The sequence below is a fragment of the Acanthaster planci genome, linkage group LG20 (assembly GCF_054643075.1).
Source record: "Acanthaster planci isolate LZ-2023a linkage group LG20, COTS_SCS, whole genome shotgun sequence".
NCBI classification, from domain to species: domain Eukaryota; kingdom Metazoa; phylum Echinodermata; class Asteroidea; order Valvatida; family Acanthasteridae; genus Acanthaster; species Acanthaster planci.
Genome location: NC_141796.1, coordinates 3,957,823 through 3,978,572, shown reverse-complemented (window position 1 = coordinate 3,978,572; position 20,750 = coordinate 3,957,823). Strand labels below are relative to the sequence as shown.

Sequence of the window (20,750 nt, the reverse complement as noted above, 5' to 3'; positions counted from 1 at the left end):
GTCATTTGCAATTTTGTCTTTGTGAAAGTTAAGCCAAATTTTCTTTTCAAGTTGTGGAACTGGGTAAAATGCGGAACTGGACAAACAACGCCGTACATCATGGAGAGGGGGTTTTCCGATCTTCGCGCACTGAGAGCGTTGCATATGCAAGCCTATGTGTGGCCTTCCAACCAATGGAAAGATTCGTTACGCACTATGTACACGTGCATTGCGCGTAACAAAGCCTCCTATTGGTTCATGTTAATATTTGGTCCAGATATGTTGCATATGCACGTACGTGGGTGCGCAGACGATATGCATGGCAGTGCAAAGTGAAATTTATGAAGAAATTTTACGGTTTCTTCACGATCTTCATATCTTCACGATCGATCTCTCGACCAAGATGCTATTTTATTTGGGTTCTTATCGGGAATACGTGCCGGTCGGAAAAGTTGATTTGGCAGATTGTGGCGGTTGGCAATTCTGCGTGCCGGTCGGGCTCGACCGGCGCCGACCGGCAGCGGCAGATCCCTGTACTTGTTTAAGGAGACATGTGAAGGCTTAATTAATAATTGCAGTTTTGGGACATTTACATTGTAGATGTGGTGCACTATCAGACTATGACTACGAGTGCGTGCATGATGTGTGCAACTTTGGTGTACATGTATTTCTGGGAGTGTATGGCAAAAATAGCTTGGGACTCAAAGTGCTTTTTGTCTTATTTTGATTATGTTCTTAATGCAAATGATTAGTTGAAAGTAGCAAATACAAACACGAAAGAATAAGATTTGACATTTGGTAACCACATCAAGTTATTTAGTTTGAATGCAAGAAAATTCAGAAAAATAATGAACTTCAACCAGCTTTGGTTTTATAAATCCGTTCTTAGGATTTTTATTGTTACAATTAAATAAAGTCGTAATGTTTGATTAAGGGAATAAATGTGTTAGGCCAGTCTTAAATGTCTCCTGAGCCAGTCTTAAACTGGCCAAGCACATATATATTCATATAAGTTTTTCAGAGTCAAAAGAGTCAATATGTGATAGATTTCCAACGATTTTGTTCAAGAATTTTAGTTTCATTTTCCTAAACAACTCTGTCCACTTTATGGTATTTTCCTTTTTCAAGATGTCCCAAAGAATCTCCATATGGACTTCGAACATTCATCTTGCCTCTAGTGCATTAAACTAGAGCAATATTTTTATACATTTCAAAATAAATGAAATTTCATCAAACTCTCAATATTCCCATTCAAAAATCCTAAGTTTTTGTACCCGCTTTATTGGCTACAAAGTTCCAATGAGATTTTGTTTTGTCCTGATTTTTTCGATTTGGTTTTTTTACCTGCAAAATGAACTCTACATACAGGTACGTATAAAATTGTGCCCAAAATGAAAATAAGTTTCTTATGAGCTTGAAGTTAGATATGTGAATGGAGATACTGATGATAAAGTGGCATCAACTTTGAAGAAACTCTTTAATATGTTAATGTGTGGATCTTTGGAGATTACATGTAGTTTAAGTGCACCATGTCGTACATTAGGAAACCCTCAGCAGAATTTGTGCCCAGTTTTTTGGACCCTACAGTTTTTGAAGTTTGAACTGGGGGCCAAAATGTCATGATAATAACATTGTTCACAAAATTTGAACAGCGTGTACCATGTACATACATGTACCAGTACATGTATAGTAGCATTATACATGTAGTACTAGTAAATGAACTTTTAATTTTTCAACAAAGAGGTTTGGCAACACTGCATAAGAAAAGTCAAGGAAACCTCAAAGTTCCCCATATTCGGGGACTAAACTACTTTGGAGATCATCAGGCCCTGGAAATAATGTGAGATACGAGACAAGTTGTCTGTTGACAAACTTGACTCTAGAGTCCAGACATTGGCAGACACATTGTCCATCTCTTTATTGTTAAGACTACTCAACCACTGAGACAAGTTGACCAATCAAATAACTCAACTTGTACAAGAAGACAGGACCAACTCGACCTAGCTTGAAAAAATTCCTTTGGGTTACACGGTTACAATGAGTGCAACAGTTCTGGATTGTTAAAGCTTTGGATCACAATTCTGGATTATTCACAGTTCAATGCCAGTGGATTAACCAAAAATTCTACCAACCTACAAGTGAAAACAGACCTTCGTTTTCACAGTATTCAAGACTTATTTAAAACAATTTCAGTGGTTTTAGTGTACAATCTGCCTTGCCAGAATGGAAATTTTGAATGCAATTCAATGATATTCCTGTTCAGTTTTACTCTGAGGTGCGTGACTTTTTGTACTGGCCAGCTTTATACTTGTGTCATTGTCATGATTCTATTAAGTTGTGCATACATTTGCCTGTATATGGTCTGTAAGTTCAGGAACTGTAGTCTTTAAGCTCAGCAAATACATGTAGAGTGGATGACTTGTCTGAACAGGAGACTTGACTGAACAGAAAACGTTTCTTTTCTTGACTTGGCTCTCCAGCTGATTGGACCAAAGGTTGAGTTGTCTAATTTTTAAGTTGTTTTCTTGAACATTCTGTTGGAAAGTTGGATTTGAGTTGGTCAATGGATGAGTATGTAAGTGTAATACCCTGAAACACCTCTGCACTCCTGACGTCTGTTGGTACTCTACATGTAGCTAGTTTGAAGGGTAGTCTCGTAGTCCACTCTCTGCCTGTAGGGCATGGACATGTACTTGGTACAAGTTCAAGTATGGTTTATGTATTAATTAATTAGTCACTTGTTTTTGAGGGCACAAAGTTAAAAACGTTTGTATTCTCATGTACATGTAGGTTTGAGCAATGACTACATGTACGTGCATATGCAGTTCATCCACTGGTCGCTTGCCTATTACCACTGTACACAGGCAATACCATCCCACTTGAACTACCACTGTTAGGAAATCCCATTACTCACATGTTGCTGTTGGTTGCTACTGTGCCTGCATTTACAGTCTGTGTCATCTGGTTGAGTTGTTCTCAGTCAGTGTTTTACCCTGTACTTAAGTCTAGTGACCAAACAGGCTACTGATAATGAGCATTACATACAACCACAGGGGTCGAAATTAGTTTTTCAATCTCTTGGTGGCCAGCAGGGCCAGTGGAAAGTGCACCACACTTGCCCTTGTGACAATTTGGCCTGGGTTTAGTGATGAAATTGATCGGATCCACCACACAGGACCATTTGAGTCAGTCAAACTTCTGTCCCAAAACAGCTGATGGGCCACTCCGGCTGGATTTAAATGCATTTTTTGAGGCCAAAGTTTATATCGGTAAGTTAGAAAAACATATTAAAAAGTTTTTAAAAAGGGGAAAAAAATGCCGTCTTCACAAAACACCTCTCAACATTTTTTTCATATCTAAAAGCTTGTATTTTTTGTTTGTCTGCTAACATACGGAAAGAAAGGTCCTGTGTTTTTTTCACAAATTCCCTCCGTATTTCACTATCGTGGTGGTGAAAACATGTATGCAATATACACTGGTTCCCGCTGCAGCGCCCCACTTCTAAAGAAGGCATGATGATAACGTGGCTACCAGTCCATGCATCCTGGTCAAAATAGTGTTGTACAATTCACTATACACACATGCAACTCTACAGCTGCACATTAAAAAAATGTTGCAGAAAGATTTCTACAAGTTAACTCCCAGAACTTGATTTATTGTATATAATTTTTTGTATTCACAAATTTAATTCAAGGTTATATTGCTTGTACTTGATGATCGGCCCGATGCGGACTCAACACAACACGACCTGTAAGGTTTCATTGGTGTCCGGGGATAACATTAAATTGGCATTGTTAGAAAATCATACCAGCCAACATATCAGTACTTGGGTTGTTCTGACGTGTATGAGCTGTATGCTTGACCGTGCAGTGAACAGAATGTCGTGCTGTGCGCTATGTGTGTATGTGGCACACGAGCCTGGTGTAGCAGGCAAACATGGCCATGCAGACTGAAATTATACGAGTCATAAAATGTGATGAAAGTTTTGAAATTGTGGCAATTTTCCTCAAATGACCACTGTCTTGCTGGGCCATTGTTTTTGGAAAATGCTGTGGTCTGATGAATGTTTCAGTGGCCCCCGGGCCAGCCGACCACCGTTAATTTCAACCCCTACAACCACACCTATAGAACCTGGTTCCAACATGGTCAAACCATCCACAGTTTGGACTTCCCCTACATGTACCTGTATACATGTATTATGCCATGGCTCCGCACTTTAATATGCAAGGTATAAATTTAGGCCCCTGATATGTAAGTTGGGAGAAAGTTACATGTAAGTGGTCAGAAATTCCTGCTAACACAACACCTTGTTATAGGCCACCCATCAGTCAATGTCTAGTTCAGAGAACAGGAGAATCTGACCTTTCTGAGTTCCCTTAAACTTATATGACGACTTGTCATAAAACCAGACTGCTGGCACTAGTAGAGCAGTGCAATGCCCGCATGGGACCCTTAATGAGACTGTACATTACATGTATATAAGTTCAGTGAAGTAGATTTCCATTGTCTCTATCCCGTTATCCAGCTTGTTCCTTTGACATTGTGTCCATATTTTGGGGGTGAAACCTGATAAATTGAATCAGTGAGTGATGTATGTGCAATGTATTTTTAGTGGGGTATATGAGTAAGGTTGAAGCCTTCACAAGATACATGTGTCATGGGGAAATGCAGTAAACATGTACAGCTCATCATGGAAAATCCTAGTTCTCATTTCACAAAATCTTTAAAATTGATCAAGTATCTGCTTTAATATCTGTGGTAAGTGACATTTGTTAGTACTGGTACATATAAATAGTGCAACCCAAGGTAGTGATATAACATTGCAGTAAATGGTTTACATTTCTACCTCACCAGGTAATGTGGTAACTTCACAATGGCAGGAGATGACTCGGAGGACTCTTCATCAGTGACAGCAGCTGCAACACGGGAGGATGTTCTGAATGTGATAGCTGTAGCCAGTGCATTAGGAGCAATTACACTTGACATCAGCAGGAAAGGCCTAACACACATACCAAATGAAATCTACCTTCTACAACATGTGGAGGTAAAATGGACATAACATATAGGGAATTTCTGCAGAGTATTGCCTTCATGCTAGGAGACGTTTGAGACACATGGTTTTTGTCATGTTTAAGATATGCATGCATCAATTGCATTTGCTGCCAGCAAGAGTACCCTAAAGTCTCCCATTTCTTGGAAAGTTTAACAGTATACCTTTGCAGTAGAGAATGTGACTTTTCAGTTGGGCTTTAACTCCTATGAAATGCCAACTGTTTTAGGTAGTGTTGCATTTTTGAAAACTGAGTTCCTGTTTAAAAATACCCATGGCCCCTTTTTGTCAATCATTTTAAATGTACGAAGATGATAAAACAAGCATAAAAAGAAATACAGTGACCAAAAACATACAACTCCAAATTGACAATTATTTTCTCCCAAAATAAATTGTTGTTTTTGGTATCAAATTAAAGCTTATATTATTTTCTACATACATGATATATGCTGATAATTTAATTTGAAGCTCATGTTGTGTAACAGAGATATTATGTAAAACAACTCATTCTTCGTTATTTCAAAGGAAATCAATGCAGTTTCATCTTGCAAGTGTTAACAATTACTGATATTAATTAAAATCCTAAATTTTAAGTAAGCAGCTTCAACTGTTTACTTTTGGAACTTGGAACTTTGGAACTTTTTGTCTCAAATGTAATGAAACTTGATGAAACCGATTCGAATTTCATAATGCAGTGACTGTTTTTTTAATTTTGTAGTTGTAGAGTTTACTATAAGGAGTCTGTTTCAGAGAAACAGGTTCAGTAGTACTTCTGCCGTTTACCCCTGTATATTCTTAACATTTGCCACGTATGAACCCTTTCTGGTGCCTGTTTGATGATAAGGGAATGAATATGTCCTTAAGGCATTGGCCAGTCGTAAATGTTCATTTAAGACCAGTTCTAGAGATAGAATTGATGCGACTAATGCCCGAGCCGCAGGTGTGGGCTTAAGTCGCATTCTCCGGAGCCATGACATTTATGACTAGTCATGCACATATTTATTCTAAACTGTCTCAGGTACATACGAATGAAAAATAAAAGAGGTTTTAACAGTCGTGTATACATAGCAGTACCCTGCTCACTTCATCCTTGTTCTGTGAGCCTTTCCAATCATCTTTATATTTGTCAAAAAGTTTCAAAGGCTTAAACATAGCATTTTAATTGCTGTGGTAAATCCCATTGACAGAACAAAAAGCAGTTTTCTTAGGCCAAAGGAGAAAAGGCTCTGGTTTCTGGACGGCGTGTGTATCGCCATAGACCTGCGTGTCAGCAAGATAAACAAGTTTTTATTTGGTATAAATATGATGTCTGAAGCTGCCAAACTTGCTTAATCCTATGGAATCCTGCTACTGGTTAATTTCAACGTGTTTTACATGGGGTATGGTTGAGTAATATTTGCAGTAAAGGAGTCCCTCTAGGCCCTCATACATTCAGTTGGGCACTCTTTTTCAGATGACGCCATTTCTTTATTATACTGGGACCCAGACAAATGAGGTGGTCTTATGTCCTGTGTACATCTGTAAGCTGATAATGGTAAACAGTAAATAGTGGCGCATTGCCACACCACTTTTGGAGCAAGCCCTTGTACCAGAAACCAAAGAATTCTTTTGGCCTTATGTAGTCAAAATTATCTCCACAACACATGTGGTTTAAATACATGTAGTCTTCAGGTTTAAAAGGATTCTCTGCTTTGATTTGTTACCAAAAACAATTTCCAGCAATTATTTTGGAAGAAATTAAATAATACTTTTGTTGCTTTTTTTTGGGGGGGGAACATCCTGAAGAAAGTAAACCCACTTGTCCACAGACACTTTTTGTCACAAGTAAATGGAATTACCCATGTTTCCTCCTTGAATGTTGAAAGTGCACTTGTTCATTTTGGTTCAAGATATTGGCAACCACTGTTGGAATTTTTTTAAATTTGATAACCTGTCATTTAGCAATGTAATATTTCAGTAAACCTATTATATCAAGCAAAGCTAGTGAGTCAAGGTAATTGGCTAATCTAAGTGTCATGTGCATGCACATTGACGATTCATTGCTGGCCACATCCATTTTTCCTCACTGTCATTTGAGTGTAGTCATACTTGAGAATTGCTCCACAGGTACTTTCACTATAACTTTGCCCAATAATGTGTTTTTTGTCTTACATTAGTATGTCTACCTGGAGGGCAATGCCATTAGCCATGTACCAAGTGAGTTGTTTGACAAACTTTGTAATATGAAGTGGTTGGATTTAAGGAACAACCAAGTACAGGAATTACCAGCTTCAGTTGGAGAGCACAGGTTGGTATCCAATTACTGTACATGTAGAATTCCTCATTTGCAGGCTGATGCCTACATGTATGTGTATGCCATTTTGATGCTATATTAAAAGCTGGCCCATTCATCAAGAAGGAATATAATCAAAGTTTATTTTCTGAATTAAGATGTGTGAACACTTATGATTTGTTTATACACAGTTAGTTGCCCATAGTTCAATTTTCTTAACAGAGGTGTAAACAAGGTATTTACTTGGATATTTGATCAACCATTCTCTTTGGAGAGAATAAAGAGTGGACGTACAGTATTAATGACAGGCAACATTCCGAGTTGTAATTGCTGCTAAGTATTTTCCTGGATACTGTTAAATGTGAAATAATGTGAAAACTATTCACTGTTCATGTTATTTTGTTTAAAAATATACAATGCTCAATCAAGATTCCACACCAAAATATTTTGTTTGATTTGATGGTTTGATGAGCCTGTTGAATTTAACATAATTATATTGTTAGATACATGTGGAGAGCAGGGTCCATTCAAAAATATTTGTTAAAGGGTGGAATTAATTTAGTGTACACTGATATTTTTTTAAAATGATATTTAGATGTTTGAAGACACTCCTGCTTGAAGGAAATCAGCTAAAAGAACTCCCATGTGAACTAGGTAAGGCTTAATACTTGGTAAGTCTTGATGATGAGCAACTTTTGATAACAGGTACGTCTTGATACAATGCAGTCAAGAGAAACCTGGCATTGTGGTGACTTAAGGTTTTCCAGACTTCCTTTTATTAAATGGCAGGATATATAAAGCTGTTTTTGACACGTGATGTACAAGACTTGAGCTTTACCCTCTCTGGGGATGCATCTTACCTTGGGCTTTGTTGTGAGTGCAGGATGCCATCGATTGAGATTTACAAAATCAAACGTGCCTCTTCTCATTTTAAACAGTTGTTGATTTCCAGATATTGTCAAAAAAAAGAAAGAAATTGGCAGGACATTTAACACTGAGTGGGTATCAGTGTGGTCTTATGATGGAATATGATAGGGTTATTCTTTTTTCCTCTGGAGTGACTTGTTGCACATAAGGTGAATACCAGGCTTCGAAAATGCTTTCACAGAAGATAGCAACTTATCTTTTATTTTCTTGTAATTTAAATGGTGCACAGTTGATTTGTTTTTTTACACAGACTTGACAACTGATAACTCTGGACAGTAGACACTATTAAAGGGATGGTATCGACTCTCGTTACAGCAAACTTGGTTAGGGCAAAATTCCAGTCAAAAGAAACCTGTAAATATGCACATTTCTATGGCAAGAAAATCTGTTGGAATGAAAAAATCCTGTTACAATGAAAGGTTTCTGTGACCCCGGTGATGCATTCCAGTCATCCATGCCATGTGGGCTTTGTCAAAGGGAAATTATATAACATAGAATGATCGATTTTATAAAGGGCTTATGCCACTTTTAAAGTTACAAAGAAATCAGGCCATTAATCCCAACCCACAATACACTATTGAATGCGCTTCCACCTTAAATTCTGATGGGGCGTTAAATGTAAGGTTGGATGCATTGATGATTGTGCACTCATGGTTGTCCAATAATGATTTGAAATTCCTAACACCTCCTTGTGCACAAATGAAAACTCACTGGGGTATGAAACTCCATATCTGCTGTTACCTGTCGGCCATCGTCCATCGTGTGTTGTCTGTCGCATGTCACCCATCGTCCGTTGCCTCTTCTGTTTTGGTGTGTCCTAATTCTGCAATTTTCCAGTTCCATATATGCCATGTCATATGTCGTTTGTCATCATCAGACACCTGTTGCCCGTCCCTCATCCATCGTGCATCGCGTGTCGTCCGTTGCCTGTCATCCATCGTGCATAGCCCGTCAAGCATCACCCATCATGTGTCGCCGGCCACTTGTTTTTTTTATCACTCTTGCGCAGTGCTATTTTTCACTTTGACCCTTGATCTTTTCACATACTTATTCGATTCATCCACCATGCCTGACACTCATTTAGCCTAGAAGATAATTTATTCGATTCTCCAGTTGCACGTACTTCACTTGGAAGAAGCAGTATCTTTTCTTTTCTTAAAGAATGATATCGGTAAGGTAACCTGTATGGGAAATAGTTACCATATTCTGTTAGATAAATAAATGCATAGTTAGATTGATAAATAAATTAATTAACTAAATAGATTTATATTAGGATAGATTGTTTTTTTAAGTTGATAATTCCGTTACTTTAGACGTAACTTTACTCGGACACCGCAGGACGGATGATACACAATGGGCAACTCGCAATGGACTATGGCAGATGTGGAATTCCATAAGTGGGGTCTTCCGTTGAACATTACAAAACAGAGGGACGATAAAATAGCTCTCCGTGACACATTTGTGTAGGAAAGATTTCTTACCAGTGTTCTTATTTTCACTATGTCAACTTTTCCTCAGCCATAAATTACGATCAACCGTTTTGGTGTCTTTGTTTAATTTGTCATGCAAATATTATAAGAGATTCACATTATATTTGATGAATCATACCCAAAAGAGCATACTTGAAATTTTCCATTCATCTCACATGTTCACATATACATAGCCATGCATACATGACAGTTTAGGATTTGTGCATGTAGTGAATGACAGACTGGAAGCAAGTTCAATGCGCTCTGCATACAGGAAATTTTGTATACAATAAACATTTTCACTGGGTCCCGTCTTTTTCTTAATGAGAGTTGACTTTATTAGAATGTACGTTTTCCCCTCTCATGGCTTATGCATTGTTCACAATAGTACAGGACTAGAGCTCACCATTACATCTGCTCTTTAGCTTAATTTCCCTTGCTGTTATTGTCTGTTTAGGTTTTGTGAAGACGCTTACTGGATTGAACCTTCAGAGAAATCCCCTTGAATTTCCTCCACCCAAAGTTCTAGAGAGAGGAGTGAAGGAGATACAGCATTATCTGAGAGATGCCCATGGTATCAGAGACCCGCGCCTCATAGCTGCTGGTAATACAATCATAATGTATATTTATCACATTACCTTATAGGTGTAACTCTTCCTGTAGACATAGAACAAATACAAGGCTAGCTTTTGCATTTCCTTACATAATTAGCAGAAACCTCAAATGGTTATAGTTTGGGTGGCAGAGGGTAATGGGAGACTTGTGCTAATTCCTACACAGGATCTAATGGATGTCCCGATGCACCACGAAGGGAGAGTGTTCAAAAAACGAATGCATCAGATTCTGATTAAAAATGTCAATTGCTGCATTGGATTTCACAATTTGAGCTACATTCATATAAATGTTTGTAATTTATACATCAAGATTACCATGTCTGACAAGCATCCATGAAATATGTCCAAAGAAATGACCTTTGTGACCATTTGAAGAAAGTAGCCTATCTCTTGAAGACGGGTTTCTCTTTTCTGATTCAAAAGCTAAAAGTTACTCTAGGTATGGGGTTCAATGCGAGAAGTATGAGAGGTATGAACTGCCTTTCCTGATCCTCTTTGAACATTGTATACATATTAATTTTTAGATATACAGCTTGAGGATCTACATCTGAGTGATTCAGTAAGGAACTTATCTGAGAGTGATGATGATTACCATGGCAACCTAAGTAGTGAAGATGCAGTTAGCAGGCAGAGTAGAAAGTTGAAATCAGCCAGTCATCAGTCCATACAATCAGTGGAGAGCAACGAGGATTTAGAATTCCCGAGACCAACATCAGTGTCACTGCATCGTCATATGACATATGAGGAATACAGGCAACTTCAGTATGAAAAGTTTAAAAGAGCTGGGGCACTGGGTGTGCTTGGGAGAGAAAAGTAAGTTCAACTTACAAACGACATTTATTTGTAAAGCGTTCGATCACAATTTTGATATTTGGAGTAAATATTACCCATTATAGTCTACATCGCCCACCTTAATATATGATGATTGTGGTAAAGTGAACATAATACTATCTTCTTTGATGGTACTATGAAGTGTACACCACAACAAAATCAAAAGTAATGGGACACCTGTTTAATTTACATGTACTGATGACTTCTTGTACTTAGGACAAGGTCAAAAAACTTTGCTTGGGGACACAATGTACAGCTGCTAGCCAGTGAATTCCATTGATGCACATGTTATTCTCAGCCATAGCCAAACCATTCAGGGGCAGCCGCTAGCTAGTGAATTCCATTTATGCACATGTTATTCCCAGCCCTAGCCAAAACATTCAGGGGCAGCTGCTAGCCAGTGAATTCCATTGATGCACAGCCGTAGCCTATACATTTTAGGTGTAACCTTTCTGTGTCAGTCTCTGAGGATTCTGTTGCTGTGATTCTATTTTAGACACCTTACAACGAATGGGTTTTCACATTACATACGACTGGAAAATGCATGTACACATGTACATAAATTCACTATTAATTACATGTAGTTTGGCTGCCCCGCCTTGAAACCAGATATTTTGCTGTATACAGCAGTACACAAATATACATGCAAAAACATAAAAAAGATGTTTGCAACTTCATTAATGATGATTTTTCTCTCATCACTGTCAGTGTTCAAGGGTTTAACTTTTGTATAACATTTTGTTGGATTCCCTTTTTATACGTGCTGTAAGTACATTCTCACACAGCCAGAGGACCATGCACAGGTTATGCTACCATTTTAGTCTACTAAAAGTCCTAATAGTCACAATTTATCATGCTAAAGAATTGTAATGGTCAACCATGGAAGATTGAATTGATGTGTGCACTTGACCACCTTATGCATACGACATCAGTGAGAAAGATGCATCATTGATGTTGTCTGACGTACATGTAGGCATCACAGGCAGACAGGTAGCTGGTAGGAAGATATACCGGTAAGTATCAATACAATGCATGGTCTATATATTGCCAAGATTCTGCACGGTTAAATGTAGCGTCATCGCACTTGCTGCACTGTCCTGCAGGATGCAATAAGCAAGGGTCCTCATCAGAGCCATATTACAGCCTGCATATTATGCCAAAGTCAAGAATTTTCCACTTTGCAGAAAATCCGCAAAAATCGCGGATTTGGGAGTAGAAAGCGGAAAACGCAATTGTCGATAAAAAAATAAATAAATTAAACAAATAAATATTTTTGATCGTTTCTGCACAATTAATCAAATAAATTTGAACCCAAATTAGGAATGTCAACTCATTTTCACTGTTTAACTCACTTTGAAAGTAACATTTGGTAGCGTTTCCCCTCCTGTTTTTCCTTTGCAAAATTACATAATTCGGTATTGATTTCCTCTGTCTCCGCACCGTGGAGATCACACAGGTCCCCGTTCCTACATAGTGCCCAGACATCTCACGGCTTATGAATAAATCAAAAGGGACGGTGACAAGTCCATGATCACAGTGACATGGTGTGTGTAGGCCCTACATGTATCATTATGCCAAAGATACCTGTAGATGTACGGTAAATGTAGGCCTACAGTACATACCGATATATACAGTCACACACAGTTTTTGTACACAAAATTTAGAAAGTGGAAGAAAGCAGAATTTGACTTTCAGAAAGCAGAAAATTCTTGACTTTACATTATGCATATTACACTCAGCAATGTGTAGTGAGCTGCAACGTTCACTCAGTGTGATTGCACATTTCATTTTATCATTAATACATGTATATGGTTGCAGGTACATGTAGAGTACAAGTAGGGGACTTCACAATTACTTCCTATCATCAGCTGTGATTTTTATGTCAAATGTTGACATAGAACACAAGACAATAATCATCGTTGGCTCAGAAATGTCCTGGAAGGTATTATTTATATACCAAAGACCTAAATTAATTCAGAACTACACAAATCAATTGCCCAGCTGAGCTGACTGCCGGCTAAGAATAAAAATTATGTAAAGTTTGCATTTGTAAAGAATAGTTTCCAATGTGCAGATATATCCTAAAGAAGCTTGGTTGAAAGCAGAGTGCCAGGCTCAGGTAAAAAACAAGAACCTCCACAGTTCATAATTACATAAACATCCCAGTTACACTGTGGAAGTGGCATGAAAAGTCAGAGTTCATTCATCCCTCATCTTCAAAATGGTGAAGACTTTTCTTACCTGGGTTTATTGTTATTACAGTCAGGAGTTACAGTCAATTTCACAGATAAATGAAGTATATTGTAAAATACATAAGAATACATTTAATAATACAAAAAAGCCCCCAAAGATAGAAAAAAATTATACTTGCCCAATAACAAAACGTGATACACATTATTAAAGGGTATAAAATGATAAAAAAATTACTACGCAGGGACAGGTTAACAATCTATGAAAAGCAAAATGATGGAATTGAGGAAAAAGAAAAACCAAAGAAAAAAGGTGTATTAATTCAGAGGTTTGAGGTTATAATATGGGTTAAATATTTAATATGAAGTAGAAAAATGTATACATACATAAAAATAAATACTATTTATGTAGAACTACTGGCGTATTATTATATATCAAGTAGTACCGGTACATTTATATGAGTATTCAGACTTCTGAACTGCATAATGATGGATATTGGTTCACAGTCCTATTTTACATCTTCTGTGAACAGACATTGCCAAAATTTTTGCTTGAGACAAATGAGACTCTTTGTAGGTTTTATGCATGGATGGAAAAATTCTGTTGAGTTTTTGTTGGATAAACCACATATTCATGAAAGTTGCACATCTAATTAAGGAAATGCATAATTCCATATCATAGATGTGGTATAAAGTGAAGACATATATACAGTGTACATGTACACAGAACAGGGAACACAGAGACTAGTTTAAGTAATTTATAAATATACCTCGGGCAGTTTTACCCGTTGCTTTTGGTCAAGAGCCCATCATGTGGGTGGGTGTTGACAGATGGTACAAATGCCAACTTGGAAAACACTTTTCCAGTTTCATTGAAAAATTTGGAATGGATTGAAAGCCTCATACACGTCCGTGACTATCTTCATTGTCTTGTAGGCATGCATTTGGTGAGTCTATAAAGTTAGAAAAAAAATAATGTGTTACGCTTGCCTGGCTGCATACTGTATCACATCATGCAACACATGCCACATGCGGCTTTTTTTGCCTGCAAATTATAAGGAGATTTTAGTCCTTGCGGTAAAATTAATTTGACTTGAAAAGATATTTGTGAATGAAAAAAGGTGTGATGACTTGGTTTTGAACTAGTAGGTTTGAAACCGTTTTGGGGTCGGTTTTATTTTACTAGCTGTACCCACTACACATCACACATTTGTTTACTTGCTTAAGTTACAGTGACCTTATGTACACATCTACAGGACACAATTATTATTCAGTGGCACTTTTTTTAAGTCATAGTAGTTAGTTTTAGAGTCAAAACTTTACCACGATAATCAGAATTACACCGAAAAGATCAGAATACAAGCATGGATAATAAAAACAGTGTGGATATAGCATCCTGTCTTTAACAAGACAAGTTTGAGGTCCATCCTCAAGTCTCTGTTTGTTTTCCAATACTGATAATGACAGATCTTTCTTGAACCAAAGCAACATGTAAGGTTCCAACAACCTTGTTTGAGGCAGTGTTCAACTGTATTTTACCTTCAGGGTCTTGTAAACTGAAGTCAGAGCTGTCATGCTTTTCTTGGCTCACTTTGTGATATCTTATCAAATTATAATTTGAAACAGGCAAATTTTAAAATCTGTTTTTTCTCAGGCTGAAACAGATTTTGAAAACAATCATATGCACTGAAATGTTCTATAAAAGGAGACTTAAGTCTAGTTTTTGAAACAGGTTCACATGTATTTCAGTTTTGATGCATTCAGTAAGTCGGTTAAAGCAATTATTTGGAGCTGCCACAGTTTTACAGATTGTCATTCAGGTTTATTGAAATACCATACTTGTTCTAATCACACCTTTGAGCTGTTTGGAATTGGTTTGGGGGGAAATTGTCTGCACTATCTGAGAATAGAGTGTCGAAGTGAATAGGTCATAGCGAACACTTATGTTTGGGAAAAGGCATCAAAGCAAGATCAGTGTGTGAACCAATACAAACCTATTCCATTCTTGTGCATAGTGCACTTCCTGATTCAAATGATGTCACGCTTCGATACCCTATAATTCATACTTATTCAAAACAGTTGACCAAGATAACCTGTCTTCTTACATGCACACAAGACCATATTCTTTATAGAGAAGTTTTATCTAATAATTTTTCTTTGTGGTTAATGTGCCAGTACTGTGGTTAAAAATCTTCACCATGAGTACAGAATGTATGTACAAGCACAGGTACATGTACTGGATTTTAGTGATCTGCTGTCTGATGGATCTAACAACGTACATGTACATGTATGTCTTTGCGTATATCAGTGTTCATGATGTATTCATGATACACAGCACCTGATTCAATTACGTACATGTATTTTACAAATGTTGCACCCAATGAAACGCACCATCACTGCACTCTGTGCACTATACTGTGTTGTACTGCATCTAGGAATTCAGCTGTCTGTTACTTGAGATACATGTACATGTTAAATTACATGTACATATAAATTTGACCCATAGGACTGAAAAGTCATTGTGGTACTTTCAGAAAAGACTCTGCCAAAAGAGCGAACATAGCTGGTAATGAAAAGACCTTTTGTTCCTTTGTGCGATTCCTATATGCAAGCACTCTGCCATACTGGTTGCACACAGTGATTCTGTTTATTATACATGTACAGGCTCACAAATTTGTCAAGCAGAATGCACATTTCTGAAGTGATGAAGAATTATTCATAAATACCCAAGAAAGTTTACACCTTCATATTGGTTGACAGGCTGTCACATGACCGTACTTAAATGAGGAAATAAATATGTGCTTGGCAGGTCGTAAATGTGCATTTAAAACTAGACTTGAAATCAAATCTGTATCTAGTCTGTCGTGTTTGTTGTCCAGAGCAATATGAGCCAGCATGCTGCATTGTTAATTAGTGCTTAGCCTGTTCACCGTCGCCTTTGATTCAGGATGTTACACTAATTCGGCCCCGATACGACGCATGGTCGTGGGCTCTTCAGTACTGGGTTTCGGTGCCCACCTAACAACTTGATCAACCCGACTCTGGATGGATATTCATGCATGCAACAACTGCAATGCATATTCATACATTTCCATGGAGAGTGCCATGCTAAATAACAGACTCATCCATTTTATATATATAGGGAAGTCTATTTTATTAGTGCTGGTTTCTTCATGTGTTGCATTCATATCCCTTTTAATATGACGTTGAAAAACAAAGTATATTAAAGAACAAATCTATCAACTATCTTTTTGGTAAAAAATTGATGCGTTTATTGTAAATCATCTTTTTAGAATAATGTAAAAACCCTTCTTAATTAACGAGACTTGTTGCTAATAAATGTTCAACTGACCAATCCGTCCCTAAAATGAATATTCATATAATTGGGACTCTTAGCCTATCATAGTGGTCCGTCCAATTTTTGTAGCAAGCCCCATATTTTGTGAACAAAAGGGTTTGCAGATTGGTCAAGTCAGTAATTAGGCAGCCCCAAACATGCGTATTGGGGAACAAGGTTGCACTGACTGTTCCCGCGTGTTATTAACCTGCATGTTGAATTGCACCACGTATGCATCGCGAGGAAGGTGGACTACACCTGGCCAATTACCGACTTGATTTCAAATCTGATTTAAGACTGGCTCATCAGGAGACTGAACGTGGCTAATGCCCGAGCCGCAGGTGAGGGATTAGTCGCATCCAGTCGCTTTCTGGCCAAGCACATTTTTATTGCCATTCATAAATACCTTTTTAGTCAGAGAGTCAAAAGAGGTCAATATGATGGATTTCCAGCAGTTTTGTGGTAGAATTTCACTTTCAGTTTCCCGAACATCCCTGTCCATTTTTGAAATATTCCTTGTGCAGATTGTCCAATTGGCGTGCGTGGCGAACCACATACACACAGACTCTTGACCAACCAGAATTGATTAAACTGTCTTGTATCCAGGTGCCAGCGCGTGTATTATGCAATGGGCATTATTTCTTCTCTGCGGACATTATCAAATGTTAATACATGGTCGAGTTGCACGTTGTTAAATAGGGAGACTGTCTGCGGTATTTATGAATGGTTGATGAAGCAGCGGCTGACTGATCTTAACATTTCCAGTGTCACATGAAATTCAGATTCTCATGAAATCTGGTCCCCTTTTCCTTGTTGTATTGGTTGAACATTCACAATCTTCACTTACTAATTCTATCAGTGAGTCCGCATTTTGAAAGTGCCAAATTCACACTTCACTGCTCATCATGTTTTGTGCCACCTCACAAAGTATGCACAATGTGAGCAGCAGTCTCCATATAATTAGATTGATTTATGACTACTTCAGAGAGGTACATACCATAACATACAGTTAGATGTGTTTGGAAACAGTGAAGTAAAACTCTTGGACCAAATCATTGGAAATTTGTTAAGATTTGTTTTGACTTCCTGATGCAAACGGTATTTATGAATGGGAACTTGAATAAATATGTGCTTGGCTGGAACATTCTTTTAAGGAGAAGGGATGCTGATAATGTGCCTCACCTTATCAGCATCCATTCTCCTGATCTGGTCTTAAAAGAACATTGAAGACCAGCCCAGCGCATACACATGTATACCCTTCAACAAAAAATTGCAATCATTACAAAGACAGTAAGTACCAATGTGCACAATGCATACAACTTTCAGTTTCTCAAACACCCCGTCCAGTTTTGGAATATTCCTTGTGCAGATTGTCCAATTGGCGTGCACACAGACTCTTGACCAACCAGAATTGATTAAACTGTCTTGTATCCAGGTGCCAGCGCGTGTATTATGCAATGGGCATTATCGCTTCTCAGAGGGCATTATCAAATGTTAATACGTGGTCAATTTGCAGGTTGTTGAGCACTCAGTAGACTCACAGCTACTCAATTAGATGTAAATGTATTTCATTAGTGTATGATGACCAATACATTTTTTCCAAGATACATGTACACCTTTGTCCTATCAAGGACCTTGTGTGGCAGTTTTTTATTACCATTATTAAAATTGTGTTTATTTGAAACTCAAACTGACACAAGATGTGAATGAAGGCATTTAATGAATGGACCTGTATCTTTGCCTAGCAGTAGGTGCAAGATACAGTGCAGCAGCTTGTGATCAATTTTGGATGTTTTCAGAAAGACCAAGAAAAGAGTGCCATCCTTAAAGTTTTATGATTGAACTTGCTTTGTCTTTTCTTTCCCCAGACGTAAGAAGAAGAAGAAGGGGCAGAGGATGAAGACTCCGCCATGGATTGATCCGTTAGAGTCTCGTATGGCTGAAGAGAAACAACTAGCTAAACTTCGAGAACTTCAACAAAAACAAGCACTTATTGAGCAACGTAGAAAGTAAGAAAACAAGTTGACATGAGTTGGACCAACGTGTAACTGTACAGGCTAATGGGGACATTTGGAATTATTATCACACTTAACCAGACTCGTAACACATTATTCATTAATTAAGCATTCCCCATAACACTAGTCCTGAACTGTTACTATTCCGCAGATAGCGAGTATAAAGCAAATCTTATGGTTCCTTTTTGATGAGTGAGAGAGTAGAATGCATTTTGTCTGTCTGGTCGCTCATTTTTAATGATAAAGTTGGTTAAATGTGAGGGTTTTTGAAATCAGCCCCATGCAGTTGTATGTATTGCAGCTTCCAGGAATTCTAAGAAATCTTTAAAGTGTATGAGAAGATATTCAAACCGCAGTGGTTGTCCCTGTAAGGTCGAAATCAAGTGTAATCTTATGCTTATGGCCTCAGTCATTTGGCTTAGACAAGCCTAAAAAACTTAGTTGTAGTTGATGAGGAGTATAATTACTACTTTGGTTTGAAACCATTGAATCATGCTTAGATATTTGCCATCTATAATCAGCTGTTTTGAGCACTAGCCAAAACAGCTCATCTTCCTTACATTTTTTCTTCCATTCCAAATCCCACAGGATGAAAGGGGTTTTAACTCTTCACTACTTTGGGCCTTTAAACAATCCCAATTCCCTTCAAACTTGGGAGATACCTACTTGTAGATCATCAGAGGATGTAAATGGAGGCATGACATTATGATGACATCATCAGGTGTCAAATTACAGAATTTAAAGTTCAATAAGTCAAATTTTTGAAAATCCATATGAAATCAGTTGGGAGGTCGTGCAACCTGCTTATTGCGGTAAAGGATAGCATCAATGTATATCTGCTGTGCACACTGTCTGGTGGTTCAATATTGTGGACTTTTATAGAGACCTGGGTTTGTTTCCTGTGCATTCCAGCCTCATTTGTTTTCTAACCAAAGAGGTCCCCAGAGCAGCTGTATTTGTCTTTGGTCAAACACAATGTCTGTCATGTTGTTGGTTTTAGCAAATGCCTGTTTATATTGATTTTTGCTACTACAGGGATCAGCAGTTACTGGAAGATTGGCGTAGTGAAACCAGAGAAATGCAGCGGAAACACTACATACGAGCCATTAAAAATGCTCAGCAAGGTGAGACACAGTAAGCTTAGAAGGATTATGATGAAAGAGAATACTGATAGTACATGTACATCAGCATGGAATGAGAACACCGGAAAATAGGAGTAGATAGGAAACTCACACTAGGAGACTAATATGTGGACTTAGACTTAGGGAAAGTCATGGTCCTAGCATAGAGGAAGGACGCAGAAGGAGTTTGAACTGTCTGGGCTGTAAGATCTGGCCAGTTACCGCTTTCTGGCATGCCTTGTATATCCATAGCCAGAGCGCAGCGAACGCTTCCTACGTACCATCTGTTTCACAACCACAAAACCGCTTTGTACCCTATGTTCACCACCGCACTTTGTCACTGGTAATCTACATCCTTAAAACTTCGTGTACTGAGGTATAGGAAATTGAATATTCATGCCTTTGTTGGTGCTTGGCGTGATCTCATGACAACATCAAATTTAATGCTTTAATAGTTGCTTGCATTATGCTGTGTGCTCTAAATCTATATGTGCAGTCATTGCCCTTAATGAGCTCTGTCTTCTAGAGTTATTTTGGGATAAAATAGCCCAATTGTTTACAAGATTTCGTGTTTTGTTTGAATTGTTTCTAATATTGCATTTGTACAAAGCGTATTTTATGAGATTTCATGGTCACTCCCTGTGATGAAATACTACATTTTGTTACTTATGAACTTAGCTTTCCAGTAAAAGTCAAAATATTGTTGGCCAGTCTTAGCCAAGTTTGTACCAAGTCTTTGAACACTGATGTATTGGAGGGAGGAGAATAAAATTAAAAACTTTGCATGGATAATGGAAAAGTGTATCAAAATTTTAAAAGTTCATTTATGATGGCAAAAGTAGGTCTCATATCAGGAATTTCCTCCCACTATTTCCTGGTCACAGCAAGAATTTGTATTTAATTGCAAGCAAAAACTATAAGTATTGCTAGGATATTAATGGCCCCG

At 37.8% G+C, this 20,750-nt stretch overlaps 1 protein-coding gene across 7 annotated transcripts in view; it reads left to right on the top strand.

The window, feature by feature from the left end:
* The window catches only part of LOC110988951 (leucine-rich repeat-containing protein 27-like), a 31,719-nt gene that overhangs the window by 2,335 nt on the left and 8,634 nt on the right, over positions 1–20,750 (top strand). For 5 of the 7 annotated variants that reach the window (XM_022252962.2, XM_087130761.1, XM_022252963.2 and 2 more), the window contains exons 2-9: positions 4,834–5,023; positions 7,186–7,316; positions 7,897–7,955; positions 10,155–10,301; positions 10,836–11,124; positions 12,075–12,155; positions 18,537–18,677; positions 19,719–19,807. In XM_022252962.2, coding sequence (XP_022108654.2) covers positions 4,853–5,023; positions 7,186–7,316; positions 7,897–7,955; positions 10,155–10,301; positions 10,836–11,124; positions 12,075–12,155; positions 18,537–18,677; positions 19,719–19,807 — 1,108 coding nt within the window. In that variant the 5' untranslated portion in view covers positions 4,834–4,852. The remainder of the gene's footprint in view (positions 1–4,833; positions 5,024–7,185; positions 7,317–7,896; positions 7,956–10,154; positions 10,302–10,835; positions 11,125–12,074; positions 12,156–18,536; positions 18,678–19,718; positions 19,808–20,750) is intronic. The other 2 variants (XM_087130762.1, XM_087130763.1) reach the window with 1 other exon arrangement.